This window comes from Protomyctophum parallelum (assembly GCF_964188405.1).
Source record: "Protomyctophum parallelum genome assembly, chromosome: 5".
Classification (NCBI taxonomy): domain Eukaryota; kingdom Metazoa; phylum Chordata; class Actinopteri; order Myctophiformes; family Myctophidae; genus Protomyctophum; species Protomyctophum parallelum.
Window position 1 is genome coordinate 51,584,805 of NC_139702.1, and position 15,762 is coordinate 51,600,566.

Here is a 15,762-nt window from a genome sequence, read left to right on the forward strand (position 1 = left end):
CATTCAATTCAATGCAATTCATTGAGGGCTTATGGTAGGGGAAATAGTCAATAAGGAGTTTTTACACAAAAAAACACCTGGACTTCTTTGGTGGGGACGTAACGACTACAAAGAAAGGTAAGAAAGCCTTCTAGCATGGAATTCTCCTTTAAGTACAGTACTTGATGACTAGGGATGGAGCCAGAAACAGCTGACGTCTTGGGCCGCACGCTATATAATAAGGGGCAGGCGCGTAGCGTGGATTAAATGATTGAGGGGGGGGTGGCAGCGCATCTCCGACCGAGGTGTGAACGGTTTTGCCGACGTGCGAATGGGGGACAATTTAACACATGCTGTAGTTTGCTACTAACAGAGGGCTGCCAAATGCTGAATTACAACAAGCTTCTGTCTCTGATAGATTGTCCTCCTAGCCCTGGTGATGTATTTCGTGGTACGAGGGCTGATGGGGCTGGCGAAGGAGGGCTATGTGTATCTGCTGTCCGCCTGGCGCTTCCTTGGCGTATGCAACCTGGCTCTGGCTGCCTCAGTGTGTGGCCTGCATCTGAGCCGCTGTGTTGGAGCCATGCGCCAGTGGGCGTTGTACCGGCAGCACCCGCAGAGTGCGTTCACAGACTTCTACAGCGTGGCCAGGCAGAGTGAGACCTACACCGTCGCCTCAGCCCTGCTGCTCTTCGTCCTGGTGCTCAAGGTGAATTGTTGTAGAATTCACTGAAAAGTCTTTGAATAAACAAAAATCCTCTACCTCTCTGCTTTCAGTTTCTTCTTCTTTCCCCCCCTTTTTTTATAGTTTGTATGTATGTATGTTAGTATGCGTTATTATGATGTATGCAGGGCTTAAGTGGTTAACACAGCTATTTTGTTTCTGTTCTCTCTCCCACTCCATGATCTATATCCCTCTCGTCAACTTCCAGGCATCGCACCAGTTGCGTTTTCTCCGAGAGTGGGCCGTGTTTGGCAGAGCTTTGAGACGATCCATTTGGGAGCTGCTGGGAATCGCTCTGGCATTACTGCTTTTATTGCTGGCATACTCACACACAGGACACCTGGTATGTCTCTCTCATTCTCTGTCTCTGTCTCTGTCTCTGTCTCTGTCTCTGTCTCTGTCACTGTCTCTCTCTCTCTCTCTCTCTCTCTCTCTGGATTTATTTCTGTGTCGCAACCAGGTATAACCAAGTATAAATCAGGCATAACTCATACTTATGTATGGTTATGATAAAAATCATGCAAATGATAAAAATCATGCAAAACAACATACATAGTATGTCGTTATTCATGGTTTTCGACAATAACAAATTATCTTTTTTTTATCGTCCAAAACCATGAAATAAGACATACTATATTATGACGTTTTTCATGATTTTCATGATTTCTTTTTATCGTCAAAAAACATGAAAAACAACTTAATATATTACCTGTACATTATTACTTTAACGGCACCTTACATTTATGTCATTTTATGGTGTGTAAATATGTAAAATGTCTATGATCTTACATATATTTCCAAATAGTTACCAGACTGACCTCGTCTGCATTTAAACTTATAGCACTACCCACCCAATAATTCATTCCTAAGACTTGGACTGTCGTTTTGGGGACTAGTTTCATATTCATTTGAAAGTTCTGGCAGAAAATGTGTATTCAGTTAAATATCTCCACTTTTCCACGAGCTGCACACGACACACGACATTCTCTCCGGCGCGGCGTCTGGAATGAGTGCAGGACTGAACATATCAAAACTTTAGGATAAAGTAGGACAAAATAGGTTGTGTGTGTGGTCAATTACCCAACACCAATCGCAACATACCTGTCAATTGTGTGCGCCATATGTTTGTGCTTCCCAAACATTTTTTATTTTCAGTCTAGCTTTTCCTCATGTAAAAGTGGCGATATTTTACACAACATATGTTTTCTGCCAGAAGTTTCACATGGATATGAAACTAGAGGACAAATATCTGACTCAAAGTCTTGGGAATTAATTACTGGGTGAGTATACACGCAGTGCTACAAGTTTACATGCTGACGTGGTCAGTCTGCTAACTGCTCTGATAGAACTGATATACAGTATGGTTGTGTATTTGGTATTTGGAATACATGAAATGTATGTAAGATTACAGACAATCTAAGGCTATTAACAATATTGGAAAGGTGATGATTATGAAAGCCAGACAATATTGTTGGCTGGTATGAGCGTCACAGAAAAAGCGAAACCAAGAGTCACTTCCAACTAGCCTTAATGTCAAGCCCCGAGTAGTAGTAGAAGACGTACCCTAATTTCCGGACTATAAAGCGCTCCTGAATATAAGCCGCACCAGCTAAATTTAGGGAAAAAAAACTAATGCGGGAAGCTCCTGGCTAGTAGAACCCAAACTAATTCAAACTCAAAATAGTCTTTACGCCAACAAACATTGCAACAAACACAAACATCGAATGTTGACAAACTATGCTAATGTTTAACAGTGTTCAGAATATCCTGTGGGCCTTAAAAACCCCACATTTCTCCTTGCCTCAGTAACTCTCTCCCTCCCTGCTTTCCATTAGTATATCTGCTACAGTACATAACAAGTAGTATGCGAGTGCTGCCAGACAGCCACACATGCTTACAGATCACGGTGACTTTTAGAGCCATTTACCTTCACTTTATCCTTGTAACAGTACATTCATGAATATTAAATCTAGCATCTATCCAAAAGCTCTCGAGAAAAGCATAATTTCTATACATTATTATGCACTCTGTTGCTTTCCCCAATACATTGATAATGAATCTGTCTTTCAACCTTTCTCCCTGACCCAGTTGAGATTAAATGGGTTTTTGTGCTCCATCATTTTGTTGTTTACAAGAAACTAAAGAAATGGGGAGAGAGTGTAAGAAGAAGAAAAAACAACAACAAACTAAATGTCACAAGTAAATGTACTTTTGATCGCTCCTTGCCTCAGTAACTCTCTCCCTCCCTGCTTTCCATTAGTATATCTGCTACAGTACATAACAAGTATTATGCGAGTGCTGCCAGACAGCCACACATGCTTACAGATCACGGGGGCTGTTGCCTTTTAGAGCCATTTACCTTCACTTTATCCTTGTGATCCTCTGACCCAGTTGAGATTAAATGGGTTTTTGTGCTCCATCATTTTGTTGTTTACAAGAAACTAAAGAAATGGGGAGAGAGTGTAAGAAGAAGAAAAAAAAACAACAAACTAAATGTCACAGGAAATAGCATAGCACATGCAGTGGCATTTACAACATGTACTTATTTCAGAATCATTATTGGACTATAATTACAGATCATTAAATATACTTTGACTATTTGAAAATAGCTGATCTATAACCTCACACTGCGGTGTGAGGTTATAGATCGTTTTAATTATTAATCATCTAAATCTGTAAACTAGTTACAAAAGCTGTCAAATAATCGGGTAAAATGTATGTAAAATGTTTGCCATTGAAATGTAGTGGAGTAGAAATAAACTATTGAAAAATGGAAATAATATTAAAATAAATGTACCTAAAAATGGTACCCGGGTACTTGAAGTAAATGTACTTTTGATCGCTGCACATAACTAATGTGATTATCCGCCCCGTCTTTCTCACTCTCTAGCTCTTCCACTCATTGCTTGACGGCTACAGCAGTGTAAGCTCCGCATGTCTCGTCCTGCTGGGTGCCAGTGGGCGCGGTTTGCTGTCTTGGCAGCCCGGTCAGACATCCACGGGTCCCTCCTCTAACTCCGCCTGCTCGTTGGCCTTCCACGTGAGCTTCGCCGCACTCCGGCTGGTGTTGCTGTGGCTGGTCTCCTCGGTGCTGCTGCGGAACTACCGGCGGGCGAGAGCCGAGTTGTACCGCCCGGCGCTGGACCTGCAGGACTATGAGATGGTGGAGCTGTTCCTCCGACGACTGAAGATGTGGATGGGCCTCAGCAGGGCCAAGGAGGTACAGCAGCGCTTCTCACACTTTTTACATTTCACGGATGTCAAGTCTTTTTTTTTGTCAAATATTATATATAATATAATATATAAATATAATATATTATTATTATTATCCATAATGTATAAATGATGGATAAGGGGTCAGGACAGGACAGCCTTTTCCACGACATCCGGAAAACGACCGGATTAAGGTTGGCGAACAATGCGTTGAGGTTGGCGACTAGATTAAGGTTGGTGAACATGCGCTGCTCCGTGCATGTTGGTTATGGTTAGGTTAGGGTTTGAGATAGGTTGTCGTTGTCGGACCAATGACTGGTCGGAACTTAGTACTGCACTCCCTGGAACCCCCTCAAGGACCCCTGGGGTCGCTGGACCACACTGATTAAAGGTATGGTGATGCCTATATGGTGTGCTCCTTGTGAGCCGCGAGGGCCTGAGTTTATGAATACGGGGTGCGGATACTTTTCCCTACTACATGCTTCTCCTTTCTCTCTGCCCTTGGTTTCGTTTCTCTCTACACTCTCATATCTAAAGGAACTTGAAGAGATGAAAGTGATGAAAGGCGAGGACAGAATGATTTGGAATGACCCAGAAAACGTAAAGGCCATGGACATGTTTGCCTGAAAAGGAATCTTTGAAAGGTGTCATAGGTTTAGAAATATAGTGCTTTCAAATGAGACTTTTAACATGCGGCTCAATGGCAGATTTTGGCACGTCAAAAAATCACTTTCACCTAGAAACTCCATTCACACTTTATTATTCAGCTTACTGTGGAGACACATGCTGGAACTTTTTACTTTGAAATGTTTTGTGGTTTCTGAGTTATTGTGGGCTCGCCACAGCGAGCACACATTAGTTACTCTCAGTTTATATTTGTGGGCTCGCCACAGCGAGCACACAATAGTTATTGCCAGCCTATATTTGTGGGCTCGCCACAGCGAGCACACAATAGTTATTGCCAGTCTATATTTATTCGTTATTTGTGGGCTCGCCACAGCGAGCACACAATAGTTATTGCCAGTCTATATTTATTCCGCCGCTTCTTCTTCTTCTTTATTCCGCCGTTTTTTTGGCACCTAACTACTTCCGCATACTTTATACTAGAAATTTAGTTCAAACTTCAAACTGTTCAGCTCTTTGCAGTTATTTATGCTAACATTTTAATTTTTACAAAGTTTTATACTTTTTATACTTTTTAACTTTTTAACTTTTTTTTACATTCTTTATAGTGAGAGTCGATGGAAGAAAGGTCCCATTTTTCACAGTTAACTTTTTTGAGCTCTTATTACTCCGTCATACTTTCACTTTGAAACTTCATTCAAACTTTATAATGTTCATCTATCTTTGAACTTTAATTGGTGAAAAAGTTGTTTTGAAAAAGTTTATACTTTTTAAAATATTTAACTTTATTTATAGTTTTTTCCTCCCATCGACAATGTATGGGATTTATCTCTAAATCAACCTCACTTTTGCAGCCTCATTACTCTGGCATACTTTGTCGTAGAAACGTGATTTAAACTTTAGAAAGCTCACACGACTCTGGACTTTTTCGTGGTTCAAACCGTATTCGAATACGTTAAACGGTTTTTCCGAAATCGCAGTTCAATCGCAGGCCGTTTCGCCTAATTAGTGCCAACTTAGAGTGCGGGGCTTCTTAGACTAGAGTGCGGAGAACAGAAAATCTTTCCTTGAAAATTTACCAAACAAATTGTCGTCCCGGCCACAATATTCATTTTACACTCATGTTCTTTGGTCATTTTGTAGCCACACATGTCCTCTTTCACACAATGTGACCACCAAAGCACAGAGACATACAGAATGTGAACTACGGCCTTTTAAGTGACACAAATACAGTCAAGCTGCTCATTGACCTCCATTGTAAAATTCTTACGAGGAAATTATCGCGATGACAATTCTTAACTCGCTCTTATAACCACATTTTCGATCGTACCAACACCACAATCGCACATGGTGTACCTCAATATCTCAGGCCACTCACAGCGAAAATATTTGCATTCGACTTTTACTTTTTGCGATAGAGCAATTTGTTCAGGCATAGTTTCCCCCCATTCAGGACCATTGTAAAATAGCCGATCTTCAAGTTCATAGCGCGCCACTCCCAGTCATAGTGCTGGGCTGCTGGCAGTCTTTTACACTTCCACAGCTGAGACATATAAGGGCTTAATTACAGGGCTGAAATTAAAGTTACAAGATCTCAATGAGTTGCTCTGCGATACCTTGTGGGCTTGTAGGTCTGCTATTTGTGCAATTGGATGGCCTTTACACAGCTCTCGCAAGCGCACGCACGCACGCACGCACGCACGCACGCATGCACGCACGCACGCACACACACACACCCTGTCTTCCTATTGGCTGGCCTTTACACAGCTCTCGCAAGCGCACGCACGCACACACACACGCACACACGTTTATAAAAAAAATACTTTCATAAAAATTTAAAAAATATATTTTTTTAAAAAAAAGATTAAAAAAAATTGAAAACTTTAACTTTTTTTTTAAACTTAAAAAGAAAAAACTTTTAATAAAGAACTTAATATTATTATTTTTTTACATTTAAAGAAAAATCTTAGACCATTATCAATAATCATTGTGTTTATGCTTTTAAAGATAGGCCTATATGCTATTTGAACCTTCTTTTTACATGTAAAAGTATGCTATTTCTGTTTAGCTCATGAATGCTTTTATATGTATACTCCATTGGATTGACTCTTTTTTTTCATTTTCTTTTTTACCTTTTCTTAATTCATCAAGAATACATTGTAAAGCATTATTCATACATTACAAATCATTAGTAGACAGTAATACTTTACTTACTTTATTCTGCCACTTTTTGGGCATCGTACTACTTCCACATACTTTATTCCGCTTTATGCAGTTATTTATGCTTATTCTTTTTACCAATTTTTATACATTCTTTTTAAAACTTTTCCTTCAGCTTTAATACATTTTCTACTGTACATTATATACATTGCGTCTTTTGGCGAGCCCACGCAGTTTCTGCAGGGAACTGCTTTCTAGTTTAACTTAAACGCCCAATGCATTCTCTATGGCAATAGCACAAAATTTGGCATGCTACTAGTCCTACATACTTACACCTAGCAACCCCATTCTAGCCTACTTAGGTTCATCTTACGGTGGACATGTTTGCCTGAAAAGGAATCTTTGAAATGTTTCATAGTTTTAGAAATATAGTGCTTTCAAATTTCAGACATTTAACATGGGGCTCAATGGCAGCTCTATAGGCACGTCAAAAGTCACTTTCACCTAGAAACTCCATTCACACTTTTTATTATTCAGCTTACTGTGGAGACACATGCTGGAACTTTTTTTTATTTTTATGTTTTGTAGTTTATGAGTTATTTAACTTAAACGCCCAATGCATTCTCTATGGCAATAGCACAAACTTTGGCATGCTGCTAGTCCTACATACTTACACCTAGCAACCCCATTCTAGCCTACTTAGGTTCATCTTACGGTGGACATGTTTGCCTGAAAAGGAATCTTTGAAATGTTTCATAGTTTTAGAAATATAGTGCTTTCAAATTTGAGACATTTAACATGGGGCTCAATGGCAGCTCTATAGGCACGTCAAAAGTCACTTTCACCTAGAAACTCCATTCACACTTTTTATTATTCAGCTTACTGTGGAGACACATGCTGGAACTTTTTTTAATTTTTACGTTTTGTAGTTTATGAGTTATTTAACTTAAACGCCCAATGCATTCTCTATGGCAATAGCACAAACTTTGGCATGCTACTAGTCCTACATACTTACACCTAGCAACCCCATTCTAGCCTACTTAGGTTCAGCTTACGGTGGACATGTTTGCCTGAAAAGGAATCTTTGAAATGTTTCATAGTTTTAGAAATATAGTGCTTTCAAATTTCAGACATTTAACATGGGGCTCAATGGCAGCTCTATAGGCACGTCAAAAGTCACTTTCACCTAGAAACTCCATTCACACTTTTTATTATTCAGCTTACTGTTGTGACACATGCTGGAACTTTTTTTTTTTTTTATGTTTTGTAGTTTATGAGTTATTTAACTTAAACGCCCAATGCATTCTCTATGGCAATAGCACAAAATTTGGCATGCTGCTAGTCCTACATACTTACACCTAGCAACCCCATTCTAGCCTACTTAGGTTCATCTTACGGTGGACATGTTTGCCTGAAAAGGAATCTTTGAAATGTTTCATAGTTTTAGAAATATAGTGCTTTCAAATTTGAGACATTTAACATGGGGCTCAATGGCAGCTCTATAGGCACGTCAAAAGTCACTTTCACCTAGAAACTCCATTCACACTTTTTATTATTCAGCTTACTGTGGAGACACATGCTGGAACTTTTTTTTATTTTTATGTTTTGTAGTTTATGAGTTATTTAACTTAAACGCCCAATGCATTCTCTATGGCAATAGCACAAACTTTGGCATGCTGCTAGTCCTACATACTTACACCTAGCAACCCCATTCTAGCCTACTTAGGTTCAGCTTACGGTGGACATGTTTGCCTGAAAAGGAATCTTTGAAATGTTTCATAGTTTTAGAAATATAGTGCTTTCAAATTTCAGACATTTAACATGGGGCTCAATGGCAGCTCTATAGGCACGTCAAAAGTCACTTTCACCTAGAAACTCCATTCACACTTTTTATTATTCAGCTTACTGTTGTGACACATGCTGGAACTTTTTTTTATTTTTATGTTTTGTAGTTTATGAGTTATTTAACTTAAACGCCCAATGCATTCTCTATGGCAATAGCACAAAATTTGGCATGCTGCTAGTCCTACATACTTACACCTAGCAACCCCATTCTAGCCTACTTAGGTTCATCTTACGGTGGACATGTTTGCCTGAAAAGGAATCTTTGAAATGTTTCATAGTTTTAGAAATATAGTGCTTTCATATTTGAGACATTTAACATGGGGCTCAATGGCAGCTCTATAGGCACGTCAAAAGTCACTTTCACCTAGAAACTCCATTCACACTTTTTATTATTCAGCTTACTGTGGAGACACATGCTGGAACTTTTTTTTATTTTTATGTTTTGTAGTTTATGAGTTATTTAACTTAAACGCCCAATGCATTCTCTATGGCAATAGCACAAACTTTGGCATGCTGCTAGTCCTACATACTTACACCTAGCAACCCCATTCTAGCCTACTTAGGTTCAGCTTACGGTGGACATGTTTGCCTGAAAAGGAATCTTTGAAATGTTTCATAGTTTTAGAAATATAGTGCTTTCAAATTTCAGACATTTAACATGGGGCTCAATGGCAGCTCTATAGGCACGTCAAAAGTCACTTTCACCTAGAAACTCCATTCACACTTTTTATTATTCAGCTTACTGTGGAGACACATGCTGGAACTTTTTTTTATTTTTATGTTTTGTAGTTTATGAGTTATTTAACTTAAACGCCCAATGCATTCTCTATGGCAATAGCACAAACTTTGGCATGCTGCTAGTCCTACATACTTACACCTAGCAACCCCATTCTAGCCTACTTAGGTTCAGCTTACGGTGGACATGTTTGCCTGAAAAGGAATCTTTGAAATGTTTCATAGTTTTAGAAATATAGTGCTTTCAAATTTGAGACATTTAACATGGGGCTCAATGGCAGCTCTATAGGCACGTCAAAAGTCACTTTCACCTAGAAACTCCATTCACACTTTTTATTATTCAGCTTACTGTGGAGACACATGCTGGAACTTTTTTTTATTTTTATGTTTTGTAGTTTATGAGTTATTTAACTTAGACGCCCAATGCATTCTCTATGGCAATAGCACAAACTTTGGCATGCTGCTAGTCCTACATACTTACACCTAGCAACCCCATTCTAGCCTACTTAGGTTCATCTTACAGTGGACATGTTTGCCTGAAAAGGAATCTTTGAAATGTTTCATAGTTTTAGAAATATAGTGCTTTCAAATTTGAGACATTTAACATGGGGCTCAATGGCAGCTCTATAGGCACGTCAAAGTCACTTTCACCTAGAAACTCCATTCACACTTTTTATTATTCAGCTTACTGTGGAGACACATGCTGGAACTTTTTTTAATTTTTATGTTTTGTAGTTTATGAGTTATTTAACTTAAACGCCCAATGCATTCTCTATGGCAATAGCACAAACTTTGGCATGCTGCTAGTCCTACATACTTACACCTAGCAACCCCATTCTAGCCTACTTAGGTTCAGCTTACGGTGGACATGTTTGCCTGAAAAGGAATCTTTGAAATGTTTCATAGTTTTAGAAATATAGTGCTTTCAAATTTGAGACTTGATGGGCTATTTTCAAATCCTCAAAAACGATGAAAAACTGCGTGCTATAGTATGCCGTACGATATGGACTATAGCCAATGGTCCAAAATGATGAAAAACGAGGATAATTCTTTTTTTTCAAAAAACGATGGGCTATAACCCATCGTTTTTTTATTTTTTTACTTTTTTCAAATCCTCAAAAATGATGAAAAACGGCGTGCTATAGTATGCCGTACGATATGGGCTATAGCCCATGGTCCAAAATGATGAAAAACGAGGATTAAAAAAAATTCAAAAATTCAAAAAACGATGGGCTATAACCCATCGTTTTTTTCATTTTTTTCAAATCCTCAAAAATTATGAAAAACGGTGTGCTATAGCATGCCGTACGATATGGGCTATAGCCCATGGTCAAAAATGATGAAAAATGAGGATAATTCTTAAAAAAAAAAAAAAAAAAAAACAATGGGCTATAACCCATCGTTTTTTTCATTTTTTCATTTTTTTTTAAATCCTCAAAAATTATGAAAAACGGCGTGCTACAGTATAGTATGCCGTACGATATGGGCTATATCCCATATCCTCGCGGTGTATAGCGGAGTATGAGAATGGGTGTTGCGGAGGATGAGAGCATTCCTCTCATCCTCCGCAACACAATGCATTCTCTATGGCAATAGCACAAACTTTGGCATGCTACTAGTCCTACATACTTACACCTAGCAACCCCATTCTAGCCTACTTAGGTTCAGCTTACGGTGGACATGTTTGCCTGAAAAGGAATCTTTGAAATGTTTCATAGTTTTAGAAATATAGTGCTTTCAAATTTGAGACATTTAACATGGGGCTCAATGGCAGCTCTATAGGCACGTCAAAAGTCACTTTCACCTAGAAACTCCATTCACACTTTTTATTATTCAGCTTACTGTGGAGACACATGCTGGAACTTTTTTTTATTTTTATGTTTTGTAGTTTATGAGTTATTTAACTTAAACGCCCAATGCATTCTCTATGGCAATAGCACAAACTTTGGCATGCTGCTAGTCCTACATACTTACACCTAGCAACCCCATTCTAGCCTACTTAGGTTCAGCTTACGGTGGACATGTTTGCCTGAAAAGGAATCTTTGAAATGTTTCATAGTTTTAGAAATATAGTGCTTTCAAATTTCAGACATTTAACATGGGGCTCAATGGCAGGTCTATAGGCACGTCAAAAGTCACTTTCACCTAGAAACTCCATTCACACTTTTTATTATTCAGCTTACTGTTGTGACACATGCTGGAACTTTTTTTAATTTTTATGTTTTGTAGTTTATGAGTTATTTAACTTAAACGCCCAATGCATTCTCTATGGCAATAGCACAAAATTTGGCATGCTGCTAGTCCTACATACTTACACCTAGCAACCCCATTCTAGCCTACTTAGGTTCATCTTACGGTGGACATGTTTGCCTGAAAAGGAATCTTTGAAATGTTTCATAGTTTTAGAAATATAGTGCTTTCAAATTTGAGACATTTAACATGGGGCTCAATGGCAGCTCTATAGGCACGTCAAAAGTCACTTTCACCTAGAAACTCCATTCACACTTTTTATTATTCAGCTTACTGTGGAGACACATGCTGGAACTTTTTTTTATTTTTATGTTTTGTAGTTTATGAGTTATTTAACTTAAACGCCCAATGCATTCTCTATGGCAATAGCACAAAATTTGGCATGCTGCTAGTCCTACATACTTACACCTAGCAACCCCATTCTAGCCTACTTAGGTTCATCTTACGGTGGACATGTTTGCCTGAAAAGGAATCTTTGAAATGTTTCATAGTTTTAGAAATATAGTGCTTTCATATTTGAGACATTTAACATGGGGCTCAATGGCAGCTCTATAGGCACGTCAAAAGTCACTTTCACCTAGAAACTCCATTCACACTTTTTATTATTCAGCTTACTGTGGAGACACATGCTGGAACTTTTTTTTATTTTTATGTTTTGTAGTTTATGAGTTATTTAACTTAAACGCCCAATGCATTCTCTATGGCAATAGCACAAACTTTGGCATGCTGCTAGTCCTACATACTTACACCTAGCAACCCCATTCTAGCCTACTTAGGTTCAGCTTACGGTGGACATGTTTGCCTGAAAAGGAATCTTTGAAATGTTTCATAGTTTTAGAAATATAGTGCTTTCAAATTTCAGACATTTAACATGGGGCTCAATGGCAGCTCTATAGGCACGTCAAAAGTCACTTTCACCTAGAAACTCCATTCACACTTTTTATTATTCAGCTTACTGTGGAGACACATGCTGGAACTTTTTTTTATTTTTATGTTTTGTAGTTTATGAGTTATTTAACTTAAACGCCCAATGCATTCTCTATGGCAATAGCACAAACTTTGGCATGCTGCTAGTCCTACATACTTACACCTAGCAACCCCATTCTAGCCTACTTAGGTTCAGCTTACGGTGGACATGTTTGCCTGAAAAGGAATCTTTGAAATGTTTCATAGTTTTAGAAATATAGTGCTTTCAAATTTGAGACATTTAACATGGGGCTCAATGGCAGCTCTATAGGCACGTCAAAAGTCACTTTCACCTAGAAACTCCATTCACACTTTTTATTATTCAGCTTACTGTGGAGACACATGCTGGAACTTTTTTTTATTTTTATGTTTTGTAGTTTATGAGTTATTTAACTTAGACGCCCAATGCATTCTCTATGGCAATAGCACAAACTTTGGCATGCTGCTAGTCCTACATACTTACACCTAGCAACCCCATTCTAGCCTACTTAGGTTCATCTTACAGTGGACATGTTTGCCTGAAAAGGAATCTTTGAAATGTTTCATAGTTTTAGAAATATAGTGCTTTCAAATTTGAGACATTTAACATGGGGCTCAATGGCAGCTCTATAGGCACGTCAAAGTCACTTTCACCTAGAAACTCCATTCACACTTTTTATTATTCAGCTTACTGTGGAGACACATGCTGGAACTTTTTTTAATTTTTATGTTTTGTAGTTTATGAGTTATTTAACTTAAACGCCCAATGCATTCTCTATGGCAATAGCACAAACTTTGGCATGCTGCTAGTCCTACATACTTACACCTAGCAACCCCATTCTAGCCTACTTAGGTTCAGCTTACGGTGGACATGTTTGCCTGAAAAGGAATCTTTGAAATGTTTCATAGTTTTAGAAATATAGTGCTTTCAAATTTGAGACTTGATGGGCTATTTTCAAATCCTCAAAAACGATGAAAAACTGCGTGCTATAGTATGCCGTACGATATGGACTATAGCCAATGGTCCAAAATGATGAAAAACGAGGATAATTCTTTTTTTTCAAAAAACGATGGGCTATAACCCATCGTTTTTTTATTTTTTTACTTTTTTCAAATCCTCAAAAATGATGAAAAACGGCGTGCTATAGTATGCCGTACGATATGGGCTATAGCCCATGGTCCAAAATGATGAAAAACGAGGATTAAAAAAAATTCAAAAATTCAAAAAACGATGGGCTATAACCCATCGTTTTTTTCATTTTTTTCAAATCCTCAAAAATTATGAAAAACGGTGTGCTATAGCATGCCGTACGATATGGGCTATAGCCCATGGTCAAAAATGATGAAAAATGAGGATAATTCTTAAAAAAAAAAAAAAAAAAAAACAATGGGCTATAACCCATCGTTTTTTTCATTTTTTCATTTTTTTTTAAATCCTCAAAAATTATGAAAAACGGCGTGCTACAGTATAGTATGCCGTACGATATGGGCTATATCCCATATCCTCGCGGTGTATAGCGGAGTATGAGAATGGGTGTTGCGGAGGATGAGAGCATTCCTCTCATCCTCCGCAACACAATGCATTCTCTATGGCAATAGCACAAACTTTGGCATGCTACTAGTCCTACATACTTACACCTAGCAACCCCATTCTAGCCTACTTAGGTTCAGCTTACGGTGGACATGTTTGCCTGAAAAGGAATCTTTGAAATGTTTCATAGTTTTAGAAATATAGTGCTTTCAAATTTGAGACATTTAACATGGGGCTCAATGGCAGCTCTATAGGCACGTCAAAAGTCACTTTCACCTAGAAACTCCATTCACACTTTTTATTATTCAGCTTACTGTGGAGACACATGCTGGAACTTTTTTTTATTTTTATGTTTTGTAGTTTATGAGTTATTTAACTTAAACGCCCAATGCATTCTCTATGGCAATAGCACAAACTTTGGCATGCTGCTAGTCCTACATACTTACACCTAGCAACCCCATTCTAGCCTACTTAGGTTCAGCTTACGGTGGACATGTTTGCCTGAAAAGGAATCTTTGAAATGTTTCATAGTTTTAGAAATATAGTGCTTTCAAATTTCAGACATTTAACATGGGGCTCAATGGCAGCTCTATAGGCACGTCAAAAGTCACTTTCACCTAGAAACTCCATTCACACTTTTTATTATTCAGCTTACTGTTGTGACACATGCTGGAACTTTTTTTAATTTTTATGTTTTGTAGTTTATGAGTTATTTAACTTAAACGCCCAATGCATTCTCTATGGCAATAGCACAAAATTTGGCATGCTGCTAGTCCTACATACTTACACCTAGCAACCCCATTCTAGCCTACTTAGGTTCATCTTACGGTGGACATGTTTGCCTGAAAAGGAATCTTTGAAATGTTTCATAGTTTTAGAAATATAGTGCTTTCAAATTTGAGACATTTAACATGGGGCTCAATGGCAGCTCTATAGGCACGTCAAAAGTCACTTTCACCTAGAAACTCCATTCACACTTTTTATTATTCAGCTTACTGTGGAGACACATGCTGGAACTTTTTTTTATTTTTATGTTTTGTAGTTTATGAGTTATTTAACTTAAACGCCCAATGCATTCTCTATGGCAATAGCACAAACTTTGGCATGCTGCTAGTCCTACATACTTACACCTAGCAACCCCATTCTAGCCTACTTAGGTTCATCTTACAGTGGACATGTTTGCCTGAAAAGGAATCTTTGAAATGTTTCATAGTTTTAGAAATATAGTGCTTTCAAATTTGAGACATTTAACATGGGGCTCAATGGCAGCTCTATAGGCACGTCAAAAGTCACTTTCACCTAGAAACTCCATTCACACTTTTTATTATTCAGCTTACTGTGGAGACACATGCTGGAACTTTTTTTAATTTTTATGTTTTGTAGTTTATGAGTTATTTAACTTAAACGCCCAATGCATTCTCTATGGCAATAGCACAAACTTTGGCATGCTGCTAGTCCTACATACTTACACCTAGCAACCCCATTCTAGCCTACTTAGGTTCAGCTTACGGTGGACATGTTTGCCTGAAAAGGAATCTTTGAAATGTTTCATAGTTTTAGAAATATAGTGCTTTCAAATTTGAGACATTTAACATGGGGCTCAATGGCAGCTCTATAGGCACGTCAAAAGTCACTTTCACCTAGAAACTCCATTCACACTTTTTATTATTCAGCTTACTGTGGAGACACATGCTGGAACTTTTTTTTATTTTTATGTTTTGTAGTTTATGAGTTATTTAACTTAAACGCCCAATGC

At 38.2% G+C, this 15,762-nt stretch overlaps 1 protein-coding gene across 1 annotated transcript in view; it reads left to right on the plus strand.

The window, feature by feature from the left end:
- pkd1a (polycystic kidney disease 1a) overlaps positions 1-15,762 on the plus strand; it is a 114,782-nt gene that overhangs the window by 71,571 nt on the left and 27,449 nt on the right. Inside the window, exons 50-52 of the mRNA XM_083766251.1 lie at positions 398-688; positions 912-1,046; positions 3,594-3,923. Coding sequence (XP_083622377.1) covers positions 398-688; positions 912-1,046; positions 3,594-3,923 — 756 coding nt within the window. The remainder of the gene's footprint in view (positions 1-397; positions 689-911; positions 1,047-3,593; positions 3,924-15,762) is intronic.